Source organism: Chanodichthys erythropterus, chromosome 11, assembly GCF_024489055.1.
Source record: "Chanodichthys erythropterus isolate Z2021 chromosome 11, ASM2448905v1, whole genome shotgun sequence".
Lineage (NCBI taxonomy): Eukaryota > Metazoa > Chordata > Actinopteri > Cypriniformes > Xenocyprididae > Chanodichthys > Chanodichthys erythropterus.
The window spans coordinates 10,198,497-10,224,394 of NC_090231.1; the positions used below are offsets into that span (position 1 = coordinate 10,198,497).

At 37.3% G+C, this 25,898-nt stretch overlaps 3 protein-coding genes across 3 annotated transcripts; all 3 read right to left on the reverse strand.

Moving 5' to 3' along the window:
• Positions 1-307: 307 nt before the first annotated feature.
• On the reverse strand, positions 308-7,387 carry LOC137030333 (PC-esterase domain-containing protein 1A-like). The gene is made up of 9 exons (XM_067400583.1): positions 7,327-7,387; positions 7,116-7,191; positions 6,915-6,994; positions 5,171-5,403; positions 4,926-5,076; positions 4,602-4,836; positions 3,437-3,523; positions 662-724; positions 308-486 (listed from the first exon to the last, which is right to left on the reverse strand). The coding sequence occupies exons 2-9, from the start codon at positions 7,171-7,173 to the stop codon at positions 314-316; spliced, it is 1,080 nt and encodes a 359-aa protein (XP_067256684.1). The 5' UTR covers positions 7,174-7,191; positions 7,327-7,387; the 3' UTR covers positions 308-313.
• Positions 7,388-9,578: 2,191 nt separating this feature from the next.
• On the reverse strand, positions 9,579-17,939 carry LOC137030606 (PC-esterase domain-containing protein 1A-like). Its single transcript, XM_067401019.1, has 10 exons — positions 17,880-17,939; positions 17,669-17,744; positions 17,467-17,546; positions 15,827-16,059; positions 15,582-15,732; positions 15,261-15,495; positions 14,976-15,050; positions 10,070-10,132; positions 9,816-9,941; positions 9,579-9,733 (listed from the first exon to the last, which is right to left on the reverse strand). The coding sequence occupies exons 2-10, from the start codon at positions 17,724-17,726 to the stop codon at positions 9,630-9,632; spliced, it is 1,125 nt and encodes a 374-aa protein (XP_067257120.1). The 5' UTR covers positions 17,727-17,744; positions 17,880-17,939; the 3' UTR covers positions 9,579-9,629.
• Positions 17,940-18,372: 433 nt separating this feature from the next.
• On the reverse strand, positions 18,373-25,628 carry LOC137030990 (PC-esterase domain-containing protein 1A-like). Its single transcript, XM_067401546.1, has 10 exons — positions 25,497-25,628; positions 25,291-25,366; positions 25,142-25,221; positions 24,515-24,747; positions 24,288-24,438; positions 23,967-24,201; positions 23,712-23,786; positions 20,641-20,703; positions 20,388-20,513; positions 18,373-20,312 (listed from the first exon to the last, which is right to left on the reverse strand). The coding sequence occupies exons 2-10, from the start codon at positions 25,346-25,348 to the stop codon at positions 20,209-20,211; spliced, it is 1,125 nt and encodes a 374-aa protein (XP_067257647.1). The 5' UTR covers positions 25,349-25,366; positions 25,497-25,628; the 3' UTR covers positions 18,373-20,208.
• Between the last annotated feature and the right edge of the window lie 270 nt (positions 25,629-25,898).

Here is a 25,898-nt window from a genome sequence, read left to right on the forward strand (position 1 = left end):
TACACAGTACACTCTCCAAAAAACACTAGGAGAAAAACACAATAAGGCCTATAATTTCAACCAGGTCTATAACTGGCATGCAGAACCTGTGCCTTTTAACATGAAAGGCTTGGAGGATGAGATTTTGCAACAGTGTTGCATATTACAGTCATACACAATGAGAAGTTGTCTTGATGGATTTAATATCTGTAGGGATGCTGTCTCTGTCGCTTTTGTGGTTTTCTGCGTTTTTGCTTCATGACCAAGTTGTTCACTGGCCAGTAGGGGGCAGCATTATTAGCACCTTAAAAACAAGCAGCCTTTTAGCTTAACTTTACATTAATATTATATTCTGATTTGAGAAAATAAATAAATCTGTACCTCTGTAGAAGGCTTCCCTTTCAAAGCTCTGGTAACCTGTCAAGTGGGGAGGAAGATCATCATTGCTATACTGTGAACAGAAGCCACTGAACTGCCTCATCATTTGGCCCTGTGTCCAGACCGGACCTGCAAGAGGAGAATAAAACTGTCACTTTAATATTAACAAAATAACCAAACATGACTAAAAACTACAACATCCACAGTGCTTACTAAAATTGTACAATTAGTGGTTCAAAATGAGTCATTATGAGGATTATTATGCTGATTAACTGAATCTTCTCAAAAGTGGCTTGATTGTTACCATAGCTGTAGTTGGTGGTGGGCATCACTTGTGGATAAAAGCATCTCTGGTTGCTATACGATCCTGTTAAAAAAAGCATGTTTTGAATTGTGAAAGTTACTTGAAGAAAAAAAAAATCTGTGTGGTTAGTAAATTTTTTAAATATTTTTGAAAGAAGTCTCTTATGCTCACCTAGATTGTATTTATTAGATCAAAAGTAGAATAAAAACAATATTGTGAAATTTTTTTCCTTATGATTATACATGACCTGTTTTCTTCTCCCCCCCCTCCCCCTTTTGTCCATGCTTTACTGTAGGTTTGCCCTTATTTAACCAATAATGGGATCTGTAATCGTAACTAAGCTCTAATGTTAAGGGCCTTCATTACTCTTTGAAGGGTAAAAAAGATTTTTTTCCCTTCTGCATCAGATGAAACATACTAACTCTCAGATAGATTTCTTGCAAGAAACTCATCCGTCTGACAAAACGTGAGAAATTAAAGAGGTTATGGGCAGATAAAGCAGATAAAGTCTACTTTTAAAATAGTCTACTTTTCTTCTCATTCATTGGGGAGAAAGAAAGGATGGGCAGATAAACTGTACTTTTCTTCTCATCCATTACATCCAGTGTCTATATCCTGATACATAGACAAGTACATTTTACTTTAGCAATGACTTATAAAGGATATTACGGAAGAGGATTAGGGCCATGCAATAATAAAAAAAACACAAAACCATCTCGAGATTAATGTCGTAAATTTCGAGAAAAAAGTTGAGATAAAATGTTGAGAATAAACTATTTAAATTATGAGAAAAATGTCATTAAATTATGACCTTTTTTCTCGTAATTTAATGATTTTATTCTCATAATTTAACGAGTTTATTCTCAACATTTTATCTCGACTTTTTTCTCATAAATTAACGGGTTTATTCTCAGCATTTTATCTCGACTTTTTTCTCGTAATTTAAGGAGTTTATTCTCAGCATTTTATCTAGACTTTTTTCTCGAAATTTAACAAGTTTTCTCTCGTAATTTAATGAGTTTATTCTCAACATTTTATCTCGACTTTTTTCTCAAAATTTAACTTTAATCTCGAGATGGTTTTATTTTTTTATTATTGCTTGGCCCTAATCCTCTTCCGTAGGATATAGAGGGAAGATTTTTTGGGGTTTTTTTTACTTTCTGGGGGGGGATTTTAATTGCATTATATAGACAAGTCTCTTACGTGGACTATTTTTTAAACACCCCACTCTCCAGAATGAAGAGAATACTAAAATACCAATCTTCTGAATTTGAACTTGTAAACATGTGGAAAAGCAAATTTCCAAATTGAAGAGATTTTACGTTTTACTCCCATAGACATGCATCTTGTCCTAGGATAGAATAGCTAACATGAAGATACTACCAATGAAAGATCTCTTCACCTATGGGACTAATACGGGGCATAGGACTAAGCACAAACTTCCAAACAATGTAGACTTAACGCCTCGATCCTCAATGGTAAAGCATTAATTTCTTTCATCACAGCAGAACTTAAATTATACCCAAGTATAAATGGCTCTACAGAGGCATAACCACTTTTTTTTAAAGACCAAGCTTCTGCGCACATACACACTAAAAACACCAAACCTATAGACTAATACAATGCATTAAATGTATTCGTTTTTTCAGTAGGAAAGTTGTCATTTAAGTGGCCCCTAAGATAATAATTAACAATTTTTACAACGGAAGTGATTCAATCAAAAACCAACTTTAGCTCGATAATAATTTTTTCTATTGTCACTGTGAAACTGCTTTGAGACGATGTGTATTGTGAAAAGTGCTATATAAATGAAGATGACTTGACCCGACTTTGGGATTGTGCAAAAGCACATCTTAGGGGTCAGATTATTTCATTTGCAAGTGCCAAGAAGAGAGAAAAGCTAAACAAGAAGTATTAAAACAATTAAAAATTTAGAAAAAAAACAAAAAAACCAAACAAACCTCAAACCACAGCTACTAAAATAAAAGATGCACATAATAGCTTAACTGCTGATCAGATTTAAAGTGATCTAAGGTTTATTAACCAAAGATTATGAACATGGCAATAGGGCTAGTAGACTGTTAGCAATTACATTAAGAAAGCAAAGATCCTCAAATATTGCAAAAAAATAAATAAATAAAAATCTAGTAACTCTATCAACCTCCTTAGCAAACCTGATGAATTAGCAGAATCCTTCACAGGATTCTAAAAATCCCTCTAAGAAAACCTCCGATACGTGTTCTGGTGATAGTATACTGTCTGGCATCATTACTGACTGGAAGTGGTTGAAAGTGGACAAGCTCAAAACATTTTAGACCCCGTTTACACCTATATTTAGCGTTGTCCGCTTGTGATCCAAAACGCATCTTAATACCAGGTGGAAAAAGGGTTTAGGGGTTAAAACCTGATCCACCATCATTCAATGCCAGGATTCAAAAAGTGTGGGAGCTGTACGAAATGGAACAAATCACAAGCAAATAACATATTATTTTGATAGCAAATATGAATTTTCAGCATCATTACAGTCGTCAGTGTCTCATGATCTTTCAGAAATTCTGATTTGGTGCTGAAGGAACATTTATCATCAATGTTAAAACAGTTGCGCTGCATCATACTTTTCTGGAAATCATGATATATTTTTCAAGATCCTTTGACGAACAAAGTTCAAAAGAACAGATTTTTTTTTGTAACAATGTAAAAGTCTTTACTGTCACCTTTGATCAAATTTATGCATCCTTGCTAAAGAAAAATCCAAACTTTTGATTGATAATGTACCTTGATAGCGAGCAGGAGCACTTGAAGGAGCCGTTTGCCAGCTATGGTTCTCACGTAATGGTGGGTGAGTATCTGCATTAATATGGTCTGCAAAAAAGAAAAGCAGTAAAGAGCAAATATAAATGGGTGACTAAGGTCACATCCACAAAAAGCCAGAGCTTTCCCTATCCAATATTTTTTTTCCCCCCTTTTCCGCGGTTAAAACAATGATTGATCGATTAACATTACATATAACAAGATTCGGTTATCAGTAAGTTGTACTGGATCTTTCAACATTCCTTCGGTATTCATTCATCCTACATCCATTCATGTTTATTTCGTGTTGTAAAGTGGAAGATGATCAGTTCACGTGCGCTCTGAATCTGTTTGAACTGAAACGCTACAGTGATGTGTCAGTCACACTGCAGTGTGTATCACTCACCACTCACTCTAGTAGTCTATGGGAAAGTAGCCCATTTTTGATTTATTGTGCCTGCAAAATCACCCTGACACCCCCACCCCCGATTAAAAAAAAAAAAAAAAAAAACCTCTTTGGATCTACACGATTCACATAAATTATATATTTTGATTCGAAAAGCGACTAGTTTGCAGATATGTGATACACATCTGGTTTACACCCAAATGTTTACTTTCACTTGAGACGCGGCTTTCTGCTCACACTTACGCCGTGTGTCCGTTCTTTTTCACTGCTTATTGTGCTTAATACTCTTTAACATAGAGCACCTCCCAAGTTCGCGATCGCCGTCTGAGAGAGGCAGCTTTCTGTGAGCGCACTTTGGCAGTGTGTCAGTAAACACGAGCACCGAGGTCCTTTTCAGGATATTGCGCTTGTAACTTAACATCAAGCACATATCGCTCTTCTTTATATTCTCATTCATGCATTTCATCTCATTCATGACATATCAATAGTGCTATTTATTCATATATCAGATATTTTACACCGCAATAACGATATATATCGCCATATAGCCCCGTCTTAATGTAGTATACATGCCAGATCAGTATGTGGCGCTGTAATTCTGCCACAGAGATAGACTAAAAATGGAGAAGACGACTTGGAGCATGCACATAAACCTTGCAAGCTGTATACAAACTTCAGTAAAGCTAAGTAATAAAGCTTTACTTTAGTTAAGCTAATAGGCTCAGTAGCTTCTGCATTTCTCACCAAGTTTTGGCAGTTCCACTCCCCACGCCTGAGCCACATGCTCCAGGATGAGGCATGTGATTTTGCGATGGGCGACAGAATTCCAGTGCACACCATCATGCATCCTGTGTTGCAGGCTGAAACGAAACTGGAAGTGTAAGTCCAGCACATCAAAGCCAAAATTATTGGCAAGAGTGGCTCCAAAGTAATTCGCCTCGATCACATCGAATCTTAATGTTGGACCCATGTGCTGAATCTGAGTTTGTGGACAAGAAGAAAAAAGGATTATTGACTCATCCCTGTTCATGAGGGTTCATACTCTACCACTCTTTTTTTGTTAACCACCTCTGGGACCAGGAATCCTCCCACAATCTTCTTTCCCAGAGGCATTGTCACGTTCCACATAACCAGGCTCTCTTCAGGCAAAATGGCCTTTAACTTCCTGAAGAACTTGTTAAGGTTCTCCTTGTACTCTGAAGCCCACTGATGGCTGTACCTGTGTAAAACAAAAAATCATGTTAATCAAAAAATAAATATAACATGCTAAATATCTTATATCTGTAACAAGCTCTAATGAAGAGCTCTCGTACCTGGATATATCCCACACACAAGAGTTCACTATAACCAGGTCTGGTTTAATGCCCTTTTCAAAGTCAGCTAGGATACTCTCCATATATCGGGAGAAAACTTGCGTTACAAAATAGAAGCGGACCAAGTGGTGATCAGTGCGGTACTGTCTCACTTCTCTGTACGCAGTGCCGTTATTCATCCGACCCAACCGGCCGCCTTCCACCAGGCAATCCTGCTCAAACGAAAACTCACCCTAGGAAATATGGATAAGATTGATGCATCATCAGACATTGCCTAAAGGGTTAGTTCACCCAAAAATAAAAATTATGTCATTGACTCACCCTCGTTCCAAACCCGTAAGACCTCCGTTCATCTTCAGAACACAGTTTAAGATATTTTAGATTTAGTTCGAAAGCTTTCTGTTCCTCCATTGAAAATGTATGTCCGATATACTGTCCATGTCCAGAAAGGTAAAAAAAACCATCATCAAAGTAGTCCATGTGACATCAGAGGGTCAGTTAGAATTTGTTGAAGCATCGAAAATATTTTTGGTCCAAAAATAACAAAAACTACGACTTTATTCAGCATTATCTTCTCTTCCATTGAATTGATTGATTCCATTGAATCCTTTCATCTGTAGAATCAAACAATGTAGAATAGCTTGAATACAGCATTCTCCCTCAGACTGTAAACGAAGCTCTGGCGCACTACATAACACGTCAGCAGCGTCATTGTCCGGAGCAGAAGGGGGCGGTAATGCACCAATAAGCTGGATGCCAACCACCGTAAAACAGGAAAGAAGAAGCAGCAGCGGAGTCGTGAACGTGAATTGACAACAGACCGGGAAGAGAATACAATGCTGAATAAAGCTGTAGTTTTTGTTATTTTTGGACCAAAATGTATTTTCAATGCTTCAAAATGTCATGGATGTCCAAATCGCCAAAAACAACCACAGCGACGTAAAAGTGCATTACCAACGCCGACAGATGAAAGGATTCAATGGAATCAATTCAATGGGATCAATTCATTGGAAAGAATTCAATGGAAAGGATTCCGGAAGAGAAAACGATGCTGAATAAAGTCGTAGTTTTTGTTATTTTTGGACCAAAATGTATTTTTGATGCTTCAACAAATTCTAACTGACCCTCTGATGTCACATGGACTACTTTGATGATGTTTTTATTACCTTTCAGGACATGGACAGTCTACCGTACATACATTTTCAATGGAGGGACAAAAAGCTCTCGGACTAAATCTAAAATATCTTAAACTGTGTTCCGAAGATGAATGGAGGTCTTACGGGTTTGGAACGAGGGTGAGTCATTAATGACATCATTTTTGGGTGAACTAACCTTTTAACCAGAAAACTTTACATGGGATAAGAGAATATTCCTATCCTTTACATACACAACAGCTTCAATTGCTCCCATATATTGATTACATGAAATAAAAATGATCAAAACTGTATATTTGAAAAGCCTTTTTACCAAAATAGCTTTTGGACACAGCACCTGATTTTTAGCTGGTCATCGGATGGACCATTAACTATGTCACAAATTTTAGCTTGACAACCTTAAAATGGTATAGCCAGCTGAAAATGTAGCTGGTCTATCATGGCCTACCAGCTTACACCAGAAAATGAGCAATTTAGAGCAGCTAGAAATAAGATACCATATTCCAAAACCATAATCTGTTTGAACATGTACATTTTAGTATTAGTAAAAGGAGACACACAATTAATGAAACATCCATTCACATACTGACCTTGTTTTTCAACTGAGATAAGCTTAAATATGAGTCTCTCTGCAGGATTAAGACTAAATCCTTGTACACTGAGCGCTGAACTGGAGAGAAGATCAAGAAATTCTTTTAAAAAACAATTATTCTTGTTAAAAATCAAGTGCACTTTAGAGTGAAATCACGAATGCCATTACTATCATAATATTAATCTCCGTGAGTACTCACTTGAGTCTCCTAACACCACAACAAACTTGTTGTGGAGCAGTTGAGCTACAGGCCTCATCGTGGCTTTACTGTCACACTGAAATCAGAGTAACTTAATTGATTGAAACACACGTAAACTTTGTATTAACAAATGGAAATACGATAAGCGTTGGGTTTGAATCGTTAATCCCGGGTTTCTTATTATCAAACGCTATAAACCACTAAAACTTACCCGTTAAATCATGAATTCAGTGAATGATGAGGATAAATTGCGTGTCGTAATGAGAGTTCAGTGGAGATTGTGAAGAAAAGCGAGATGTTGCTCCCCTTGCGGTTAATATGGGCAAGACATGCTAATTTTTTTACAAACACACACAAAAAATAAAATAAGCAAATATAATATATTTAGATTAAATTCAAGATATTTTAGAATGGTGGAACCATTGTTAAAAAGTAAAGAAAAATATGCAAATGTTAAAGTATGTGTAGGCCAACAAAAAAATGTACTCAGTAAAAAGTCAACATACCCAACCAAACATTTGTATTAAAAAAAAAAAGCTACAGATAAATTCTTACTGATAATTTTGCACCTTTTATGCAAGCAATGCTGGTTTCTGGGAGATTGTCCCTGACTGCAGCAGGTAATGAATGATTATGTGAATGATTCAATTAAACTTATTATTCCTTTTATCAAACTTTTATTGTTTACTTATTGTCTGTTGATTCCACTTTCATCAAGAAATATTAGGCTGTACATTTCATTTGTGAAATCTTTGCACATAATTCTCAAATCAACAGATTAACAGACAGAAAAAATGAATCGTCATAACTAAAGTATATATTCATATTGCAGCACTTCTCATGTTACTGCCAATGTTGTATTCCTCATTTGTAAATCACTCTGGATTGAAGCATCTGCTAAATAAATATATGTACATGTAAGCAACCTGAACATTTATACAATCTACAATTTACAAAATCACATTCACAGTTATACTTAGAATTTACAATTGAAGTACAATGAAATAACAATCAGATACAATACCAATCTGTGATAATCTGTTCATGTAAAGTGCTTTTATACTGATGTCTATTCACAATACGATTGAAAGGTCTGTAAAAGGCCTCTAACCCTCGAGGCCAAACTGCGTCACATATGGCTTCAGTCAGTCTGTCACAAATTCATCACTGCGAGGCAGCTTCTTCATGAACTCGTGAATGGCTTTCACGGATTCCTTGAATCCCCACAAACATGCCAACTCACATCTGTTGGTTGCTTTCCTAAACGAATGGGATCTCTATTCACAGTGATTCATTAAATGCTTTAACTTTTTGAGCTCATCACATTTAAGATCCTCAATTTCACCAAGATCCAGTTCTCTCTTAGACACAAAAATAGATCAGGGGTTAAAATATTTTAAAATGAGAAATTTTGTTTAGAAACACTTCAATAGGTATATTCAATAGGTAATATTTCAAATATTAAAGTAACTTGATTGTTAGAATGTCCTTCAGATCTCATTTGTGTGTGATTATCAAGATCTATCCATCTATCAATTACCATTTCAGTCTTTAATCCGACTCTTGGAGTTTCTATGTCCATCTCTTGCCATACATATGTGAGAGACTGTCCATGAATTCTTGGCAATGATTTTTCTTGGGTAGGTTGCCCAGGTCTTTCCCCAACCCTCCCCATTACATGACGTGGGACTCTCACACACACACAAGCATTCACACCTATGGACAATTTAGCATCTCCAATTCACCTATACTGCATGTTTTTACTGCATGGATTGTGGGGGAAACCGGAGCACCCGGAGGAAACCCACGCAGAATATGCAAACTCTCAGATTATTATTCAGTTACATGAGAAAAATGAAACATTTAGATGCTTTTTACAATGTTTTAAGTACATTTTTTTAGAAGTATTCTTATCACTTTCTATTTTTACACTGAATTATAATTTGCAGTTCAGTCACATCTTTATCCAAGATGATAACAATGTAGGATAATTACCATCTTGCAAGGGTTCCAATAAATTTTCCTAAAGGGTACAACACACTAACCATGCACAAAAAAGCTGTACAGCATTTAGTAAGTTTAGTAAAATCAATAAAGCATTTTTCATTTCCTGTGCCCACAGACATGTGACCCATTAGCTTCACAATTTGAAAAAAACATCTAAAATATGTCAAAATAAATGTCTTTGTCATAAAAGAAACTGGTGGCTAAAATACAGATTATAGGTGTAGATAAGCACATGTCTGGGACAAACGATCTCTGAATTTAATAAACTTTAGTTAGACTCTTTGGCTATTTTTGAGCTCAGAGTATACTTTACATTTGTCAGTTTGTAGTCAGAGCTGGTTTGGATGAACACTGTTGAAGATTTTATCTATTGACCAAACAAGTGTAAGCATTTTTTATTAAAAATCTACAAAGGCAAAAGTATAACAAAATTAATATATTTTTTTAAGTCTTGCATACAGTCTTGCATATTACAGTCATACACAATGAGATGTTGTCTTCATGGATTTAATATCTGTAGGGATGCCGTCTCACTCGGTTATGTGGTTTTTGGCATTTCTGCTTCATGACCAAGTTGTTCACTGGCCAGTAGGGGGCAGCATTATTAGCACCTTAAAAACATAACCAGCCTTTAAGCACAACATTACATTAATATTATATTCTAATGATTTGAGAAAATAAATAAATCTGTACCTCTGTAGAAGGCTTCCCTTTCAAAGCTCTGGTAACGTGTCGAGTGGGGAGGCAGATAATTATTGCTATACTGTGAACAGAAGCCACTGAACTGCCTCATCCTTTGGCCCCGTGTCCAGACCGGACCTGGAAGAGGAGAATAAAAACGGTCACTTTAATATTAACAAAATAACCAAACATGACTAAAAACTACAACATTATGAGGATTATTATGCTGATTAACTGAATCTTCTCAAAAGTGGCTTGATTGTTACCATAGCTGTAGTTGGTGGCGTGCATCACTGGTGGATAAAAGCATCTCTGGTTGCTATACGATCCTGTTAAAAAAAAAGCATGTTTTGGATTGATGAAGTTACAAACCCGATTCCAAAAAATTCCCCAATGCTGCGGCGAAAAATAGTGGAGCAATATCAGAAAGGAGTTTCTCAGAGAAAAATTGCAAAGGGTTTGAAGTTATCATCATCTACAGTGCAGGCCGGAAAACCATACTGGATGCCCGTGATCTTCGGGCCCTTAGACGGCACTGCATCACATACAGGAATGCTACTGTAATGGAAATCACAACATGGGCTCAGGAATACTTCCAGAAAACATTGTCGGTGAACACAATCCACAGTGCCATTCGCTGTTGCCGGCTAAAACTCTATAGGTCAAAAAAGAAGCCATATATAAACATGATCCAGAAGCGCAGGTATTTTCTCTGGGCCAAGGCTCATTTAAAATGGACTGTGGCAAAGTGGAAAACTGTTCTGTGGTCAGACGAATCAAAATTCTGGAAAAATCTGGAATGCCATCCGGACTAAAGAGGACAAGGACAACCCAAGTTGTTATCAGCGCTCAGTTCAGAAGCCTGCATCTCTGATGGTATGGGGTTGCATGAGTGCGTGTGGCATGGGCAGCTTACACATCTGAAAAGGCACCATCAATGCTGAAAGGTACATCCAAGTTCTAGAACAACATATGCTCCCATCCAGGCGTCGTCTCTTTCAGGGAAGACCTTGCATTTTCCAACATGACAATGCCAGACCACTTACTGCATCAGTTACAACATCATGGCTGCGTAGGAGGAGGATCTGGGTACTGAAATGGCCAGCCTGCAGTCCAGATCTTTCACTCATAGAAAACATTTGGCGCATCATAAAGAGGAAGATGCGACAAAGAAGACCTAAGACAGTTGAGCAACTAGAGCCTGTATTAGACAAGAATGGGACAACATTCCTATTCCTAAACTTGAGCAACTTGTCTCCTCAGTCCACAGATGTTTGCAGCCAGTTTAGTATTTAAACCATTGTAATTTAGCACTCAGAGAAAATCATTCAAGCAACAAGGAGATCTGCGTACTGTAAGTGTTTTGTGTTGTTTCTAGTTTGATTTTAGTTCTGTGTAGTTGCTAGGAACTGTGTTTACTGTGTGGTCGCGTTGCAAATCGCATTTGTTCTCGTTTCACTCTGAGTCAGCAAGGCGTGGCCAAAGCCAGTTTAGTATTTAAACCATTGTAATTTAGCACTCATTAGAGAGAATCATTCAAGCTACAAGGAGATCTGCGTACTGTAAGTGTTTTGTGTTGTTTCTAGTTTGATTTTAGTTCTGTGTAGTTGCTAGAAAGTGTGTTTACTGTGTGGTCGCGTTGCAAATCGCGTTTGTTCTCGTTTCACTCTGAGTCAGCAAGGCGTGGCCTGCTGAACTAATTAGCATTGTACAGTTGGTATAACTGTAAGTGTACCGCGGCAGCCCTCTTGTGAAGCCCTCATTGTGTGAAGACCGAAGAGTGTAAAGACGATCGACTCTACCTGTGCGACTCTACCTGTTCTTGTCTATCTGTCTTTTGTCCTGTCTTCGATATGTGCTTTCAAATTCCCACTATTACTAACACTCATAAATTGCGTGCTACACATTGGAGGCAGTGTAACCATAACAACTTGCGTAGTTTACCCATGTCATCTAGTACATCATTTTCTATTTCTATTGGGCTCTGGAATTGTCAATCTGCTGTAAACAAAGCAGACTTCATTAATGCTATTGCTACTTATTCAGATCTCCATCTCTTGGCTCTGACTGAGACATGGATCAAACCAGAGTACACTGCTACACCAGCAGCCCTCTCCTCCAGTTTCACTTTCTCTCACACCTCACGCCAGATTGGGAGGGGTGGTGGTACTGGTTTGCTTATGTCCAGTGAATGGAAGTTCAATCCTTTACCATCTCTTTGTGGCAATGGCTCATTTGAATCGCATGCAAATTACCATCACCTACCCTGCTAAAATCCATGTTGTAATTGTTTATCGTCCCCCAGGTCAGCTAGGTAACTTCTTGGAGGAGTTAGATGTGTTACTCTCATCCTTCCCTGAGGATGGAACTCCTCTGCTTGGTGATTTCAACATCCATCTAGACAAACCTCAGGCTGCTGACTTCCACACTCTACTTGCTTCATTCGATCTCAAGCGAGTGGCCACTTCAGCTACCCACAAATCAAGTAACCAATTGGACCTCATCTACACACGCTGTGCCTCCCCCAACAATGCAATGGTTACTCCACTACACACCTCAGACCACTTTCTCATCACTTTTAATCTCAACCTGTCCTCTAACTCAACACACACTCCATCACGTTACGTTTCGGCGAAACCTACGCTCTCTCACCATCTCAACTATCCTCTTTGGTCTCCATCCACACTTCCTCCCCCTAACCAGTTCTCATCACTGGACACTAACAATGCTACTGACACTCTTTGCACCACTCTCACATTTTGCTTAGATGACTTCTGCCCCCTTTTAACCAGACCAGCCCGCGCCACCCCCTCTGCCCCCTGGCTCTCTGATGCTCTCCGTGAGCATCGGTCGAGACTCAGGGCTGCAGAGAGGAAGTGGTGCAAATCTAAAGATCCTACTGACCTTAGCTTATATCAGTCACTCCTTTCTTCTTTCTCTACTGATGTCTCCAATGCTAAAACCACATACTATCACACTAAAATTAACAATTTGACTGATTCCCGCACTTTTCAAAACCTTTTCTTCTCTTCTTTGCCCTCCTCCCCTCCCTCCCACGTCAGCTCTTACAGCTGATGACTTTGCCACATTCTTCACACACAAAATAACAACCATCAGTGGCCAATTCTCCACACCACACACTGACAATAACATCTTAACGGAAAACGCACAAACTCTCTCCTCCATCTCCATGCTATCTGAGGCAGATGTTTCCAAACTGATCCTCTCCAATCAACCTACTACCTGTCCGCTAGACCCTATCCCCACTCATCTTCTTCAGGCCATCTCCTCCTCAATTCTACCTGCACTCACTCACATTATCAATTCTTCCCTTCACACTGGAACATTTCCCACAGCTTTTAAGCAGGCTACGATTACCAAACTGCTTAAAAAACCCACTCTGAATCCAGCACTTTTAGGAAACTACAGACCAGTATCCCTTCTTCCTTTCATTGCGAAGACACTGGAGAGAGTTCAACCAACTGTCTACTTATCTCACACAGAACAACCTCCTTGGTGACCACCAGTCTGGTTTCAAGAGTGGCCACTCAACGGAGACTGCCCTGCTCTCAGTCACTGAAGCACTGAGACTGGCACAAGCAACTTCAAAATCATCAGTACTCATCTTGCTGGATCTGTCTGCTGGATCCTCCTGTCAACACTCATCTCAGGAACCGCACTCGAGTGGTTCAAGTCTTACCTCTCAGGTAGGTCCTTCAGGGTATCTTGGAGAGGTGAGGTGTCCAAGTCACATCATCTTGCTACTGGGGTGCCTCAGGGCTCTGTGCTTGGACCACTTCTCTTCTCCATCTACATGTCATCACTAGGATCTGTCATTCAGGATCATGGTTTCTCCTATCACTGTTATGCTGATGACACACAACTCTACCTCTCATTCCAACCAGATGATCCGACAGTTGCTGGTCATATTGCAGGCTGCCTGAAAGCCATTTCTGCCAGGATGAAGGACCACCACCTTCAACTCAACCTTGCAAAAACGGAACTGCTGGTGGTCGGTGCCAACCCAGCACTTCATCATAACCTTTCAATTCAACTTGGGTCGTCAACCATTACTCCTTCCAGGACAGCCAGGAACCTTGGAGTGGTGATAGATGATTGTTTAAGCTTCACAGATCATGTTGCTACAACGGCCCGGTCCTGCAGATTTGCCTTGTACAACATCAGGAAGATTAGACCCTTCCTATCGGAGCATTCCACACAAATTCTCGTCCAAGCACTTGACCCAGTAATAGTAGCACTTACCTCAATTTCTATTTTCATTCCATCTATTTGTGTATTTAAAAAAATAAATAAAAAAAATCCTTGCTACGAGCAATTTACTGTCATAACTGTGACTTCACACAGCACTTACATACTGTTGTTCTCATGTTGACTTGATTGATTCTACTGTTCTCATTTGTAAGTCGCTTTGGATAACAGCGTCTGCTAAATGACTAAATGTAAATGTAATGTAAATGCAGACTGTTATAAAAAGAAGAGGGGATGCCACACAGTGGTAAACATGGCCTTGTCCCAACTTTTTTGAGATGTGTTGATGCCATTTTTCCCTTAAAATGATACATTTCTCTGTTTAAACATTTGATATGTCATCTATGTTGTATTCTGAATAAAGTATTGAAATTTGAAATTTCCACATCATTGCATTCTGTTTTTATTCACAATTTGTACAATGTCCCAACTTTTTTGGAATCGGGTTTGTACTTGGAGGAAAAAAAAAAAAAAAAAAAAATCAGTGTAAGTAATCAGTGTTGCAGGTAAGATTTTAAAAACATAAGAGAAAAACAAGTCTCTTATGCTCACCAAGACTGCATTTATTACATCAAAAATACACAAACAAAAAAACAACAGTAATATTGTGAAATATCATCATCACAATATTATTGTTTTTTTCTGTATTTATTATGAAATAAACACAGCCTTAATGAGCATAAGAGACTTTGTTCAAAAACATAAAAAATAGTAATGTTTCCAAACTTTTGACCGGTAGAGAGAGTGTGTGTGTGTGTGTGTGTGTGTGTGTGTGTGTGTGTGTGTGTGTGTGTGTGTGTGTGTGTGTGTGTGTGTGTGTGAGTGTGTGTGAGATATTATATATATATATATATATATATATATAAATAAAAACTTAGGCAAAACTTTTGATTGATAATGTACCTTGATAGCGAGCAGGAGCCGTTTGCCAGCTATGGTTCTCACGTAATGGTGGGTGAGTATCTGCATTAATCTGGTCTGCATAAAAGCAAAGCAAAAAAAGAGCAAACATAAATGGGTGACTATATGCAACATGTAGCTTTAGGCAATTCATTAATTAAAAAAGTGATTATATGAACTGTTTGGTTGGTATGGATCAATATATCCCACTTTCAAAATCATAGAAGCTTATTTTACAGCTTTAAACCTCAGCTAACCAATGGCACCAACTCAATCTGCATTTCTCACCAAGTTTTGGCAGTTCCACTCCCCACGCCTGAGCCACATGCTCCAGGATGAGGCATGTGATTTTGCGATGGGCGACAGAATTCCAGTGCACACCATCATGCATCCTGTGTTGCAGGCTGAAACGAAACTGGAAGTGCAAGTCCAGCACATCAAAGCCAAAATTATTGGCAAGAGTGGCTCCAAAGTAATTCGCCTCGATCACATCGAATCTTAATGTTGGACCCATGTGCTGAATCTGAGTTTGTGGACAAGAAAAAAGGATTATTGACTCATCCCTGTTCATGAGGGTTCATACTCTACCACTCTTTTTTTGTTAACCACCTCTGGGACCAGGAATCCTCCCACAATCTTCTTTCCCAGAGGCATTGTCACGTTCCACATAACCAGGCTCTCTTCAGGCAAAATGGCCTTTAACTTCTTGAAGAACTTGTTAAGGTTCTCCTTGTACTCTGAAGCCCATTGATGGCTGTACCTGTGTAAAACAAAAAATCCTGTTAATCAAAAAATAAATATAACATGCTAAATATCTTATATCTGTAACAAGCTCTAATGAAGAGCTCTCGTACCTGGATATATCCCACACACAAGAGTTCACTATAACCAGGTCTGGTTTAATGCCCTTTTCAAAGTCAGCTAGGATACTCTCCATATATCGGGAAAAAACTTGCGTCACAAAATAGAAGCGGACCAAGTGGTGATCAGTGCGGTACTGTCGCACTTCTCTATACGCAGTGCCGTTATTCATCCGACCCAACCGGCCGCCTTCCACCAGGCAATCCTGCTCAAACGAAAACTCACCCTAGGAAATATGGATAAGATTGATGCATCATCAGACATTGCTTAAAGGGTTAGTTCACCCAAAAATGAAAATTATGTCATTGACTCACCCTCGTTCCAAACCCGTAAGACCTCCGTTCATCTTCAGAACACAGTTTAAGATATTTTAGATTTAGTTCGAATATACTGTCCATGTCCAGAAAGGTAATAAAAACATCATCAAAGTAGTCCATGTGACATCAGTGGGTCAGTTATAATTTGTTGAAGCATCGAAAATATTTTGGTCCAAAAATAACAAAAACTACGACTTTATTCAGCATTGTCTTCTCTTCCGGAATCCTTTCCATTGAATTGATTCCATTGAATCCTTTCATCTGTCAGCGTTGGTAATGCACTTTTACTTCGCCGTGGCAATTAGGACATCCGCGACATGCACACTTACACACCATTTAAAAAAATATAGCAATACCAAAATACAAACAATGTAGAATAGCTTGAATACAGCGTGCGTCTCCCTCAGACTGTAAACGAAGCTCGGGCGCACTAGATAACACGTCAGCAGCGTCTTACATCAGTAGCGTCACTGCGGAGTCATGAACCACACTCCGGAGCAGAAGGGGGCGGTAATACACCAATAAGCTGGATGCCAACCACCGTAAAACAGGAAAGAAGAAGCAGCAGCAGCGGAATCGTGAACGCGAATTGACAACAGACCGAGAAGAGAATACAATGCTGAAAAAAGTCATAGTTTTTTGTTATTTTTGGACCAAAATGTATTTTCTATGCTTCTAACTGACCCACTGAAGTCACATGGACTACTTTGATGATGCTTTTATTACCTTTCAGGACATGGACAGTCTACCGTACATACATTTTCAACAGAGGGACAGAAAGCTCTCGGACTAAATCTAAAATATCTTAAACTGTGTTCCGAAGATGAATGGAGGTCTTACGGGTTTGGAACGACATGAGGGTGAGTCATTAATGACATAATTTTCATTTTTGGGTGAACTAACCCTTTAACCAGAAAACTTTACATGGGATAAGAGAATATTCCTATCCTTCACATACACAACAGCTTCAATTGCTCCCATATATTGATTACATGAAATAAAAATGATCAAAACTGTATATTTGAAAAGCCTTTTGCCAAAATACTTTTGGACACAGCACCTGATTTTTAGCTGGTCATCGGATGGTAGACCATTAACTATGTCACAAATTTTAGCTTGACAACCTTAAAATGGTATAGCCAGCTGAAAATGTAGCTGGTCTATCATGGCCTACCAGCTTACACCAGAAAATGAGCAATTTAGAGCAGCTAGAAATAAGATACCATATTCCAAAACCAAAATCTGTTTGAACATGTACATTTTAGGATTAGTAAAAGGAGACACACAATTAATGAAACATCCATTCACATACTGACCTTGTTTTTCAACTGAGATAAGCTTAAATATGAGTCTCTCTGCAGGATTAAGACTAAATCCTTGTACACTGAGCGCTGAACTGGAGAGAAGATCAAGAAATTCTTATAAAAAAACAATTATTCTTGTTAAAAATCAAGTGCACTTAAGAGTGAAATCACGAATGCCATTACTATCATAATATTAATCTCCGTGAGTACTCACTTGAGTCTCCTAACACCACAACAAACTTGTTGTGGAGCAGTTGAGCTACAGGCCTCATCGTGGCTTTACTGTCACACTGAAATCAGAGTAACTTAATTGATTGAAACACACGTAAACTTTGTATTAACAAATGGAAATACGATAAGCGTTGGGTTTGAATCGTTAATCCCGGGTTTCTTATTATCAAACGCTATAAACCACTAAAACTTACCCGTTAAATCATGAATTCAGTGAATGATGAGGATAAATTGCGTGTCGTAATGAGAGTTCAGTGGAGATTGTGAAGAAAAGTGAGATGTTGCTCCCCTTGCGGTTAATATGGGCAAGACATGCTAATTAAAAAAAAAAAAAAAAAAAGCAAATATAATATATTTAGATTAAATTCAAGATATTTTAGAATGGTGGAACCATTGTTAAAAAGTAAAGAAAAATATTCAAATGTTAAAGTATGTGTAGGCCAACAAAAAATTTACTCAGAAAAAAGTCAACATACCCAACCAAACATTTGTATTAAAAAAAAAAAAAAAGCTACTGATAAATTCTTACCGATAATTTTGCACCTTTTATGCAAGCAAGCAATGCTGGTTTCTGGGAGATTGTCCCTGACTGCAGCAGGTAATGAATGATTATGTGAATGATTCAATTAAACTTATTATTCCTTTTATCAAACTTTTATTGTTTACTTATTGTCTGTTGATTCCACTTTCATCAAGAAATATTAGGCTGTACATTTCATTTGTGAAATCTTTGCACATAATTTTCAAATCAACAGATTAACAGACAAAAACAATTTATTGTCATAATTAAAGTATATATTCAAATTGCTGCACTTCTCATGTTACTGCCAATGTTGTATTCCTCATTTGTAAATCACTCTGGATTGAAGCATCTGCTAAATATATATTTGGACATGTAAGCAACCTGAACATTTATACAATCTACAATTTACAAAATCACATTCACAGTTATACTTAGAATTTACAATTGAAGTACAATGAAATAACAATCAGATACAATACCAATCTGTGATAATCTGTTCATGTAAAGTGCTTTTATACTGATGTCTATTCACAATACGATTGAAAGGTCTGTAAAAGGCCTCTAACCCTCAAGGCCAAACTGCGTCACGTATGGCTTCAGTCGGTCTGTCACAAATTCATCACTGCGAGGCAGCTTCTTCATGAACTCGTGAATGGCTTTCACGGATTCCTTGAATCCCCACAAACATGCCAACTCACATCTGTTGGTTGCTTTCCTAAACGAATGGGATCTCTATTCACAGTGATTCATTAAATGCTTTAACTTTTTGAGCTCATCACATTTAAGATCCTCAATTTCACCAAGATCCAGTTCTCTCTTAGACACAAAAATAGACAAAAAAATTATCAGGGGTTAAAATATCTTAAAATGAGAAATTTAAAGAGAATTTTGTTTAGAAACACTTCAATAGGTATATTCAATAGGTAATATTTAATATATTAAAGTAACTTGATTGTTAGAATGTCCTTCAGATCTCATTTGTGTGTGATTATCAAGATCTATCCATCGATCAATTCCCATTTCAGTCTTTAATCCGACTCTTGGAGTTTCTATGTCCATCTCTTGCCATACATATGTGAGAGACTGTCCATGAATTCTTGGCAATGATTTTTCTTGGGTAGGTTGCCCAGGTCTTTCCCCAACCCTCCCCATTACATGACGTGGGACTCTCACACACACACAAGCATTCACACCTATGGACAATTTAGCATCTCCAATTCACCTATACTGCATGTTTTTACTGCATGGATTGTGGGGGAAACCGGAGCACCTGGAGGAAACCCACGCAGAATATGCAAACTCTCAGATTATTATTCAGTTACATGAGAAAAATGAAACATTTAGATGCTTTTTACAATGTTTTAAATAAATTTTTTTAGAAGTATTCTTATCACTTTCTATTTTTACACTGAATTATAATTTGCAGTTCAGTCACATCTTTATCTAAGATGATAACAATGTAGGATAATTACCATCTTGCAAGGGTTCCAATAAATTTTCCTAAAGGGTACAACAAACTAACCATGCACAAAAAAGCTGTACAGCATTTAGTAAGTTAAAGTTAGTAAGTAAAATCAATAAAGCATTTTTCATTTCCTGTGCCCACAGACATGTGACCCATTAGCTTCACAGTGTGAAAAAACATCTAAAATATGTCAAAATAAATGTCTTTGTCATAAAAGAAACTGGTGGCTAAAATACAGATTATAGGTGTAGATAAACACATGTCTGGGACAAACAATCTCTGAATTGAATAAACTTTAGTTAGACTCTTTGGCTATTTTTGAGCTCAGAGTATTCTTTACATTTGTCAGTTTGTAGTCAGAGCTGGTTTGGATGAACAGTTGCAGATTTGATCTATTCACCAAACAAGTGAATGCATTTTTTATTAAAAATCTACAAAGGCAAAAGTAAAACAAAATTAATATTTTTTAAGGATGAGATTTTGCAACAGTCTTGCATATTACAATCATACACAATGAGATGTTGTCTTGATGGATTTAATATCTGTAGGGATGCCGTCTCGCTCTGTTATGTGGTTTTTGGCATTTCTGCTTCATGACCACGTTGTTCACTGGCCAGTAGGGGGCAGCATTATTAGCACCTTAAAAACATAACCAGCCTTTAAGCACAACATTACATTAATATTATATTCTGATTTGAGAAAATAAATCTGTACCTCTGTAGAAGGCCTCCCTTTCAAAGCTCTGGTAACGTGTCGAGTGGGGAGGCAGATAATTATTGCTATACTGTGAACAGAAGCCACTGAACTGCCTCATCCTTTGGCCCCGTGTCCAGACCGGACCTGGAAGAGGAGAATAAAACGGTCACCTTAATATTAACAAAATAACCAAACATGACTAAAAACTACAACATTATGAGGATTATTATGCTGATTAACTGAATCTTCTCAAAAGTGGCTTGATTGTTACCATAGCTGTAGTTGGTGGCGTGCATCACTTGTGGATAAAAGCATTTCTGGTTGCTATACGATCCTGTTAAAAAAAGCATGTTTTGAATTGATGAAGTTACAAACCCGATTCCAAAAAATTCCCCCAATGCTGCGGCAAAAAATAGTGGAGCAATATCAGAAAGGAATTTCTCAGAGACAAATCTCTATAGGTCAAAAAAGAAGCCATATCTACACATGATCCAGAAGCGCAGGCGTTTTTCTCTGGGCCAAGGCTCATTTAAAATGGACTGTGGCAAAGTGGAAAACTGTTCTGTGGTCAGACAAATCAAAATTTGAAGTTCTTTTTGGAAAAATCTGGAATATCATCCAGACTAAAGAGGACAAGGAAAACCCAAGTTGTTATCAGCGCTCAGTTCAGAAGCCTGCATCTCTGATGGTATGGGGTTGCATGAGTGCGTGTGGCATGGGCAGCTTACACATCTGGAAAGGCACCATCAATGCTGAAAGGTATATCCAAGTTCTAGAACAACATATGCTCCCATCCAGACGTCATCTCTTTCAGGGAAGGCCTTGCATTTTCCAACATGACAATGCCAGACCACATACTGCATCAGTTACAACATCATGGCTGCGTAGAAGAAGGATCCGGGTACTGAAATGGCCAGCCTGCAGTCCAGATCTTTCACCCATAGAAAACATTTGGTGCATCATAAAGAGGAAGATGCGACAAAGAAGACCTAAGACAGTTGAGCAACTAGAGCCTGTATTAGACAAGAATGGGACAACATTCCTATTCCTAAACTTGAGCAACTTGTCTCCTCAGTCCCCAGACGTTTGCAGACTGTTATAAAAAGAAGAGGGGATGCCACACAGTGGTAAACATGGCCTTGTCCCAACTTTTTTGAGATGTGTTGATGTCATGAAATTTAAAATCAACTTATTTTTCCCTTAAAATTATACATTTTCTCAGTTTTAACATTTGATATGTCATCTATGTTGTATTCTGAATAAAATATTGAAACTTGAAACTTCCACATCATTGCATTCTGTTTTTATTCAAAATTTGTACAGTGTCCCAACTTTTTTGGAATCGGGTTTGTACTTGGAGGGGAAAAAAAAAAAAGTAAAAAAAGTAATCAGTGTTGCAGGTAAGATTTTAAAAACATAAGAGAAAAACAAGTCTCTTATGCTCACCAAGACTGCATGTATTACATCAAAAATAGACAAACAAAAAAACAACAGTAATATTGTGAAATATTATAATCATTTAAAATAACAGTTTTTAAAATATATTTAAAATGTAATTTATTCCTGTGATGGCAAATCTGAATTTTTCAGCAGCCATTACTCTAGTCTTCAGTGTCACATGATCTCATGTGACACTGAAGATGAATTCATGCAGCGCTGCGCAGACCGATCAGCAGCTGACCTGAAGCAGTTAGAATTTTTGCCCAACGTGAGAGAGCACAGATGCCACGTCACTGTGACATATGACATCAGAGTACCGCGAGAGCGATTCGAGAGCAGACGGCTGAGTCAGCCGGCGCAGATTCTCCAGAGCGAATGCATGAGCTCTGATGATGACACAGCTGACACGCATGACAACGATCACGTGTTTCATGTTTATTCTGAAAACTTCAGTTCCACTAATGATCGCAAATCTTTATTTTTATAACAGTAAGGGCTCTTTTCATGTAGTCACAATGTTATATTGTGTCATGTTTATCAAAATAAAACTGATGAAAAAAATGTAGACCCCACTTTGGTATTTAAATAATATATGCTTATACTGAACTTTATTCTTGTACAAACAGATGCTGTAAGCAGTACATAAAGTATTGAATGAAAAACATCTGTGTATTTGATAAATATTGCATTTATTTCACTTCAGCTGTGATAAAGGATGCAAACGCAGCACGAGCGTCACTACGGGAAGCAGAAATTGTCCGACTTCATGTATCCATTTTCAGATCATCCCCGAATGCTAGCGGATACCTTCGCCAATCGTTACATCCAGCTGCAGCCGATGTCGAACGCACCTACTCTAATATGCTGATTTGGTGCTCAAGAAACATTTCTTATTATTATCAATGTTAAAACAGTTGTGCTGCATTGTATTTTTCTGGAAACCATGATACATTTTTTATGATTATTTGATGAACAAAGTTCAAAAGAACAGATTTTATTTTGTAACTATGTAGAAGTCTTTAGTATCACTTTTGATCAATTTTATGCATCCTTGCTAAATATAAGTGATCATTTCTTAAAAAAAATAATAATAATAATAATTATATACACTACAGGTCAAAAGTTTGGAAACATTACTATTTTATTATTTTTTTTAACAAAGTCTTTTATGCTCATTAAGGCTGCATTTCTTTAATAATAAATACAGAAAAAACAATTATGTGAAATATTATTACAATTTAAAATGATGGTTTTCTATTTTAATAAAACTTTAAAATATAATTTATTCTGTGATGCAAAGCTGAATTTTCAGCATCATTACTCCAGTCTTCAGTGTCACATGATCCTTCAGCAATCATTCTAATATGCTGATTTATTATCAATGTTGGAAACAGTTGTGATGCTTAATATTATTTTATAACCTGTGATACTTTTTTAGAATTCATCAAATATCAGCATTTATTTAAAATAGAAATCTTTTGTAACAATATACACTATCGTTAAAAGGTTTGGGGTCAGTCATTTTTTTTCTTTCTTTTTTTTTTTTTTTTTTAAAGAAATTAACACTTTTATTCAGCACGGATGTGTTAAATTGATAAAAAGTGATAGTAAAGATTTACATTGTTAGAAACGATTTCTATTTTGAATAAATGCTGTTCTTTTTAACCTTTTTTTTTTTTAAATCAATGAATCCTGAAAAAAAGTATCACAGGTTCCAAAAAAATATTAAGCAAACCATAATTTTAAATTGTAATAATATTTCACAATATTATTGTTTTTTTCTGTATTTATTATTAAATAAATGCAGTCTTAATGAGCATAAGAGACTCATTAAAAATAGTAATGTTTCCAAACTTTTGACCGGTAGTGTGTATAATTTTTTTTTTTTGATTGATAATGTACCTTGATAGCGAGCAGGAGCCGTTTGCAAACTATGGTTCTCACGTAATGGTGGGTGAGTATCTGCATTAATCTGGTCTGCAAAAAAGAGCAAACATAAATGGGTGACTATATTCAACATGTAGCTTTAGGCAATTCATTAATTAAAAAAGTGATTATATGAACTGTTTGGTTGGTATGGATCAATATATCCCACTTTCAAAATCATTTTCAAAACCTCAGCTAACCAATGGCACCAACTCAATCTGCATTTCTCACCAAGTTTTGGCAGTTCCACTCCCCACGCCTGAGCCACATGCTCCAGGATGAGGCATGTGATTTTGCGATGGGCGACAGAATTCCAGTGCACACCATCATGCATCCTGTGTTGCAGGCTGAAACGAAACTGGAAGTGTAAGTCCAGCACATCGAAGCCAAAATTATTGGCAATAGTGGCTCCAAAGTAATTCGCCTCGATCACATCGAATCTTAATGTTGGACCCATGTGCTGAATCTGAGTTTGTGGACAAGAAAAAAGGATTATTGACTCATCCCTGTTCATGAGGGTTCATACTCTACCACTCTTTTTTTGTTAACCACCTCTGGGACCAGGAATCCTCCCACAATCTTCTTTCCCAGAGGCATTGTCACGTTCCACACAACCAGGCTCTCTTCAGGCAAAATGGCCTTTAACTTCTTGAAGAACTTGTTAAGGTTCTCCTTGTACTCTGAAGCCCATTGACGGCTGTACCTGTGTAAAACAAAAAATCATGTTAATCAAAAAATAAATCTTGTCTGTAATAAGCTCTAATGAAGAGCACTCGTACCTGGATATATCCCACACACAAGAGTTCACTATAACCAGGTCTGGTTTAATGCCCTTTTCAAAGTCAGCTAGGATACTCTCCATATATCGGGAGAAAACTTTCGTCACAAAATAGAAGCGGACCAAGTGGTGATCAGTGCGGTACTGTCTCACTTCTCTGTACGCAGTGCCGTTATTCATCCGACCCAACCGGCCACCTTCCACCAGGCAATCCTGCTCAAACGAAAACTCACCCTAGGAAATATGGATAAGATTGATGCATCATCAGATATTGCTTAACAAGGAAACTTTACATGGGATAAGAGAATATTCCCATCCTTCACATACACAACAGCTTCAATTGCTCCCGTATATTGATTACATGAAATAAAAATGATCGAAACTGTATATTTGAAAAGCCTTTTGCCAAAATAGCTTTTGGACACAGCACCTGATTTTTAGCTCACACCAGATTATGAAAAACTTGGACCAGCTAGAAACCAGCTACCAAAATCCAAAATATAGTATCTTAATCTTTATTTTCCAACAAAATAATTTGCTAAATTTAAAAGATTAAATGTTTCAACGTACTTTCAAGGATTAGTAAAAGGAAACAGATAATTAATGAAACATCCATTCAGATACTGACCTTAGTTTTTAACTGAGATAAGCTTAAATAGGAGTCTCTCTGCAGGATTAGGACTAAATCCTTGTACACTGAGCGCTGAACTGGAGAGAAAAGTCTTATTAAAAATTAAGTGCAGTTTAGACACGATATTAATCTCCGTTATTACTCACATGAACTTCCTAACACCACAACAAACTTGTTGTGGAGCAGTTGAGCTACAGGCCTCATCGTGGCTTTACTGTCACACTGAAATCAGAGTAATTGATTGAAACAAACGTAAACTTTGTATTAACAAATGGAAATACGATAAGCGTTGGGTTTGAATCGTTAATCCCGGGTTTCTTATTATCAAACGCTATAAACCACTAAAACTTACCCGTTAAATCATGAATTCAGTGAATGATGAGGATAAATTGCGTGTCGTAATGAGAGTTCAGTGGAGATTGTGAAGAAAAGTGAGATGTTGCTCCCCTTGCGGTTAATATGGGCAAGACATGCTAATTTTTTTACAAACACACACAAAAAATAAAATAAGCAAATGTAATATATTTAGATTAAATTCAAAATATTTTAGAATGGTGCAACCAATGTTAAAAAGTAAAGAAAAATATGCAAACCCAACCAAAAATTTGTATTAAAAAAAAACCAAACAAACAAACAAACAAAAAAAAAACTACTGATAAATTCTTACTGATAATTTTTTGCACCTTTTATGCAAGCAAGCAATGCTGGTTTCTGGGAGATTGTCCCTGACTGCAGCAGGTAATGAATGATTATG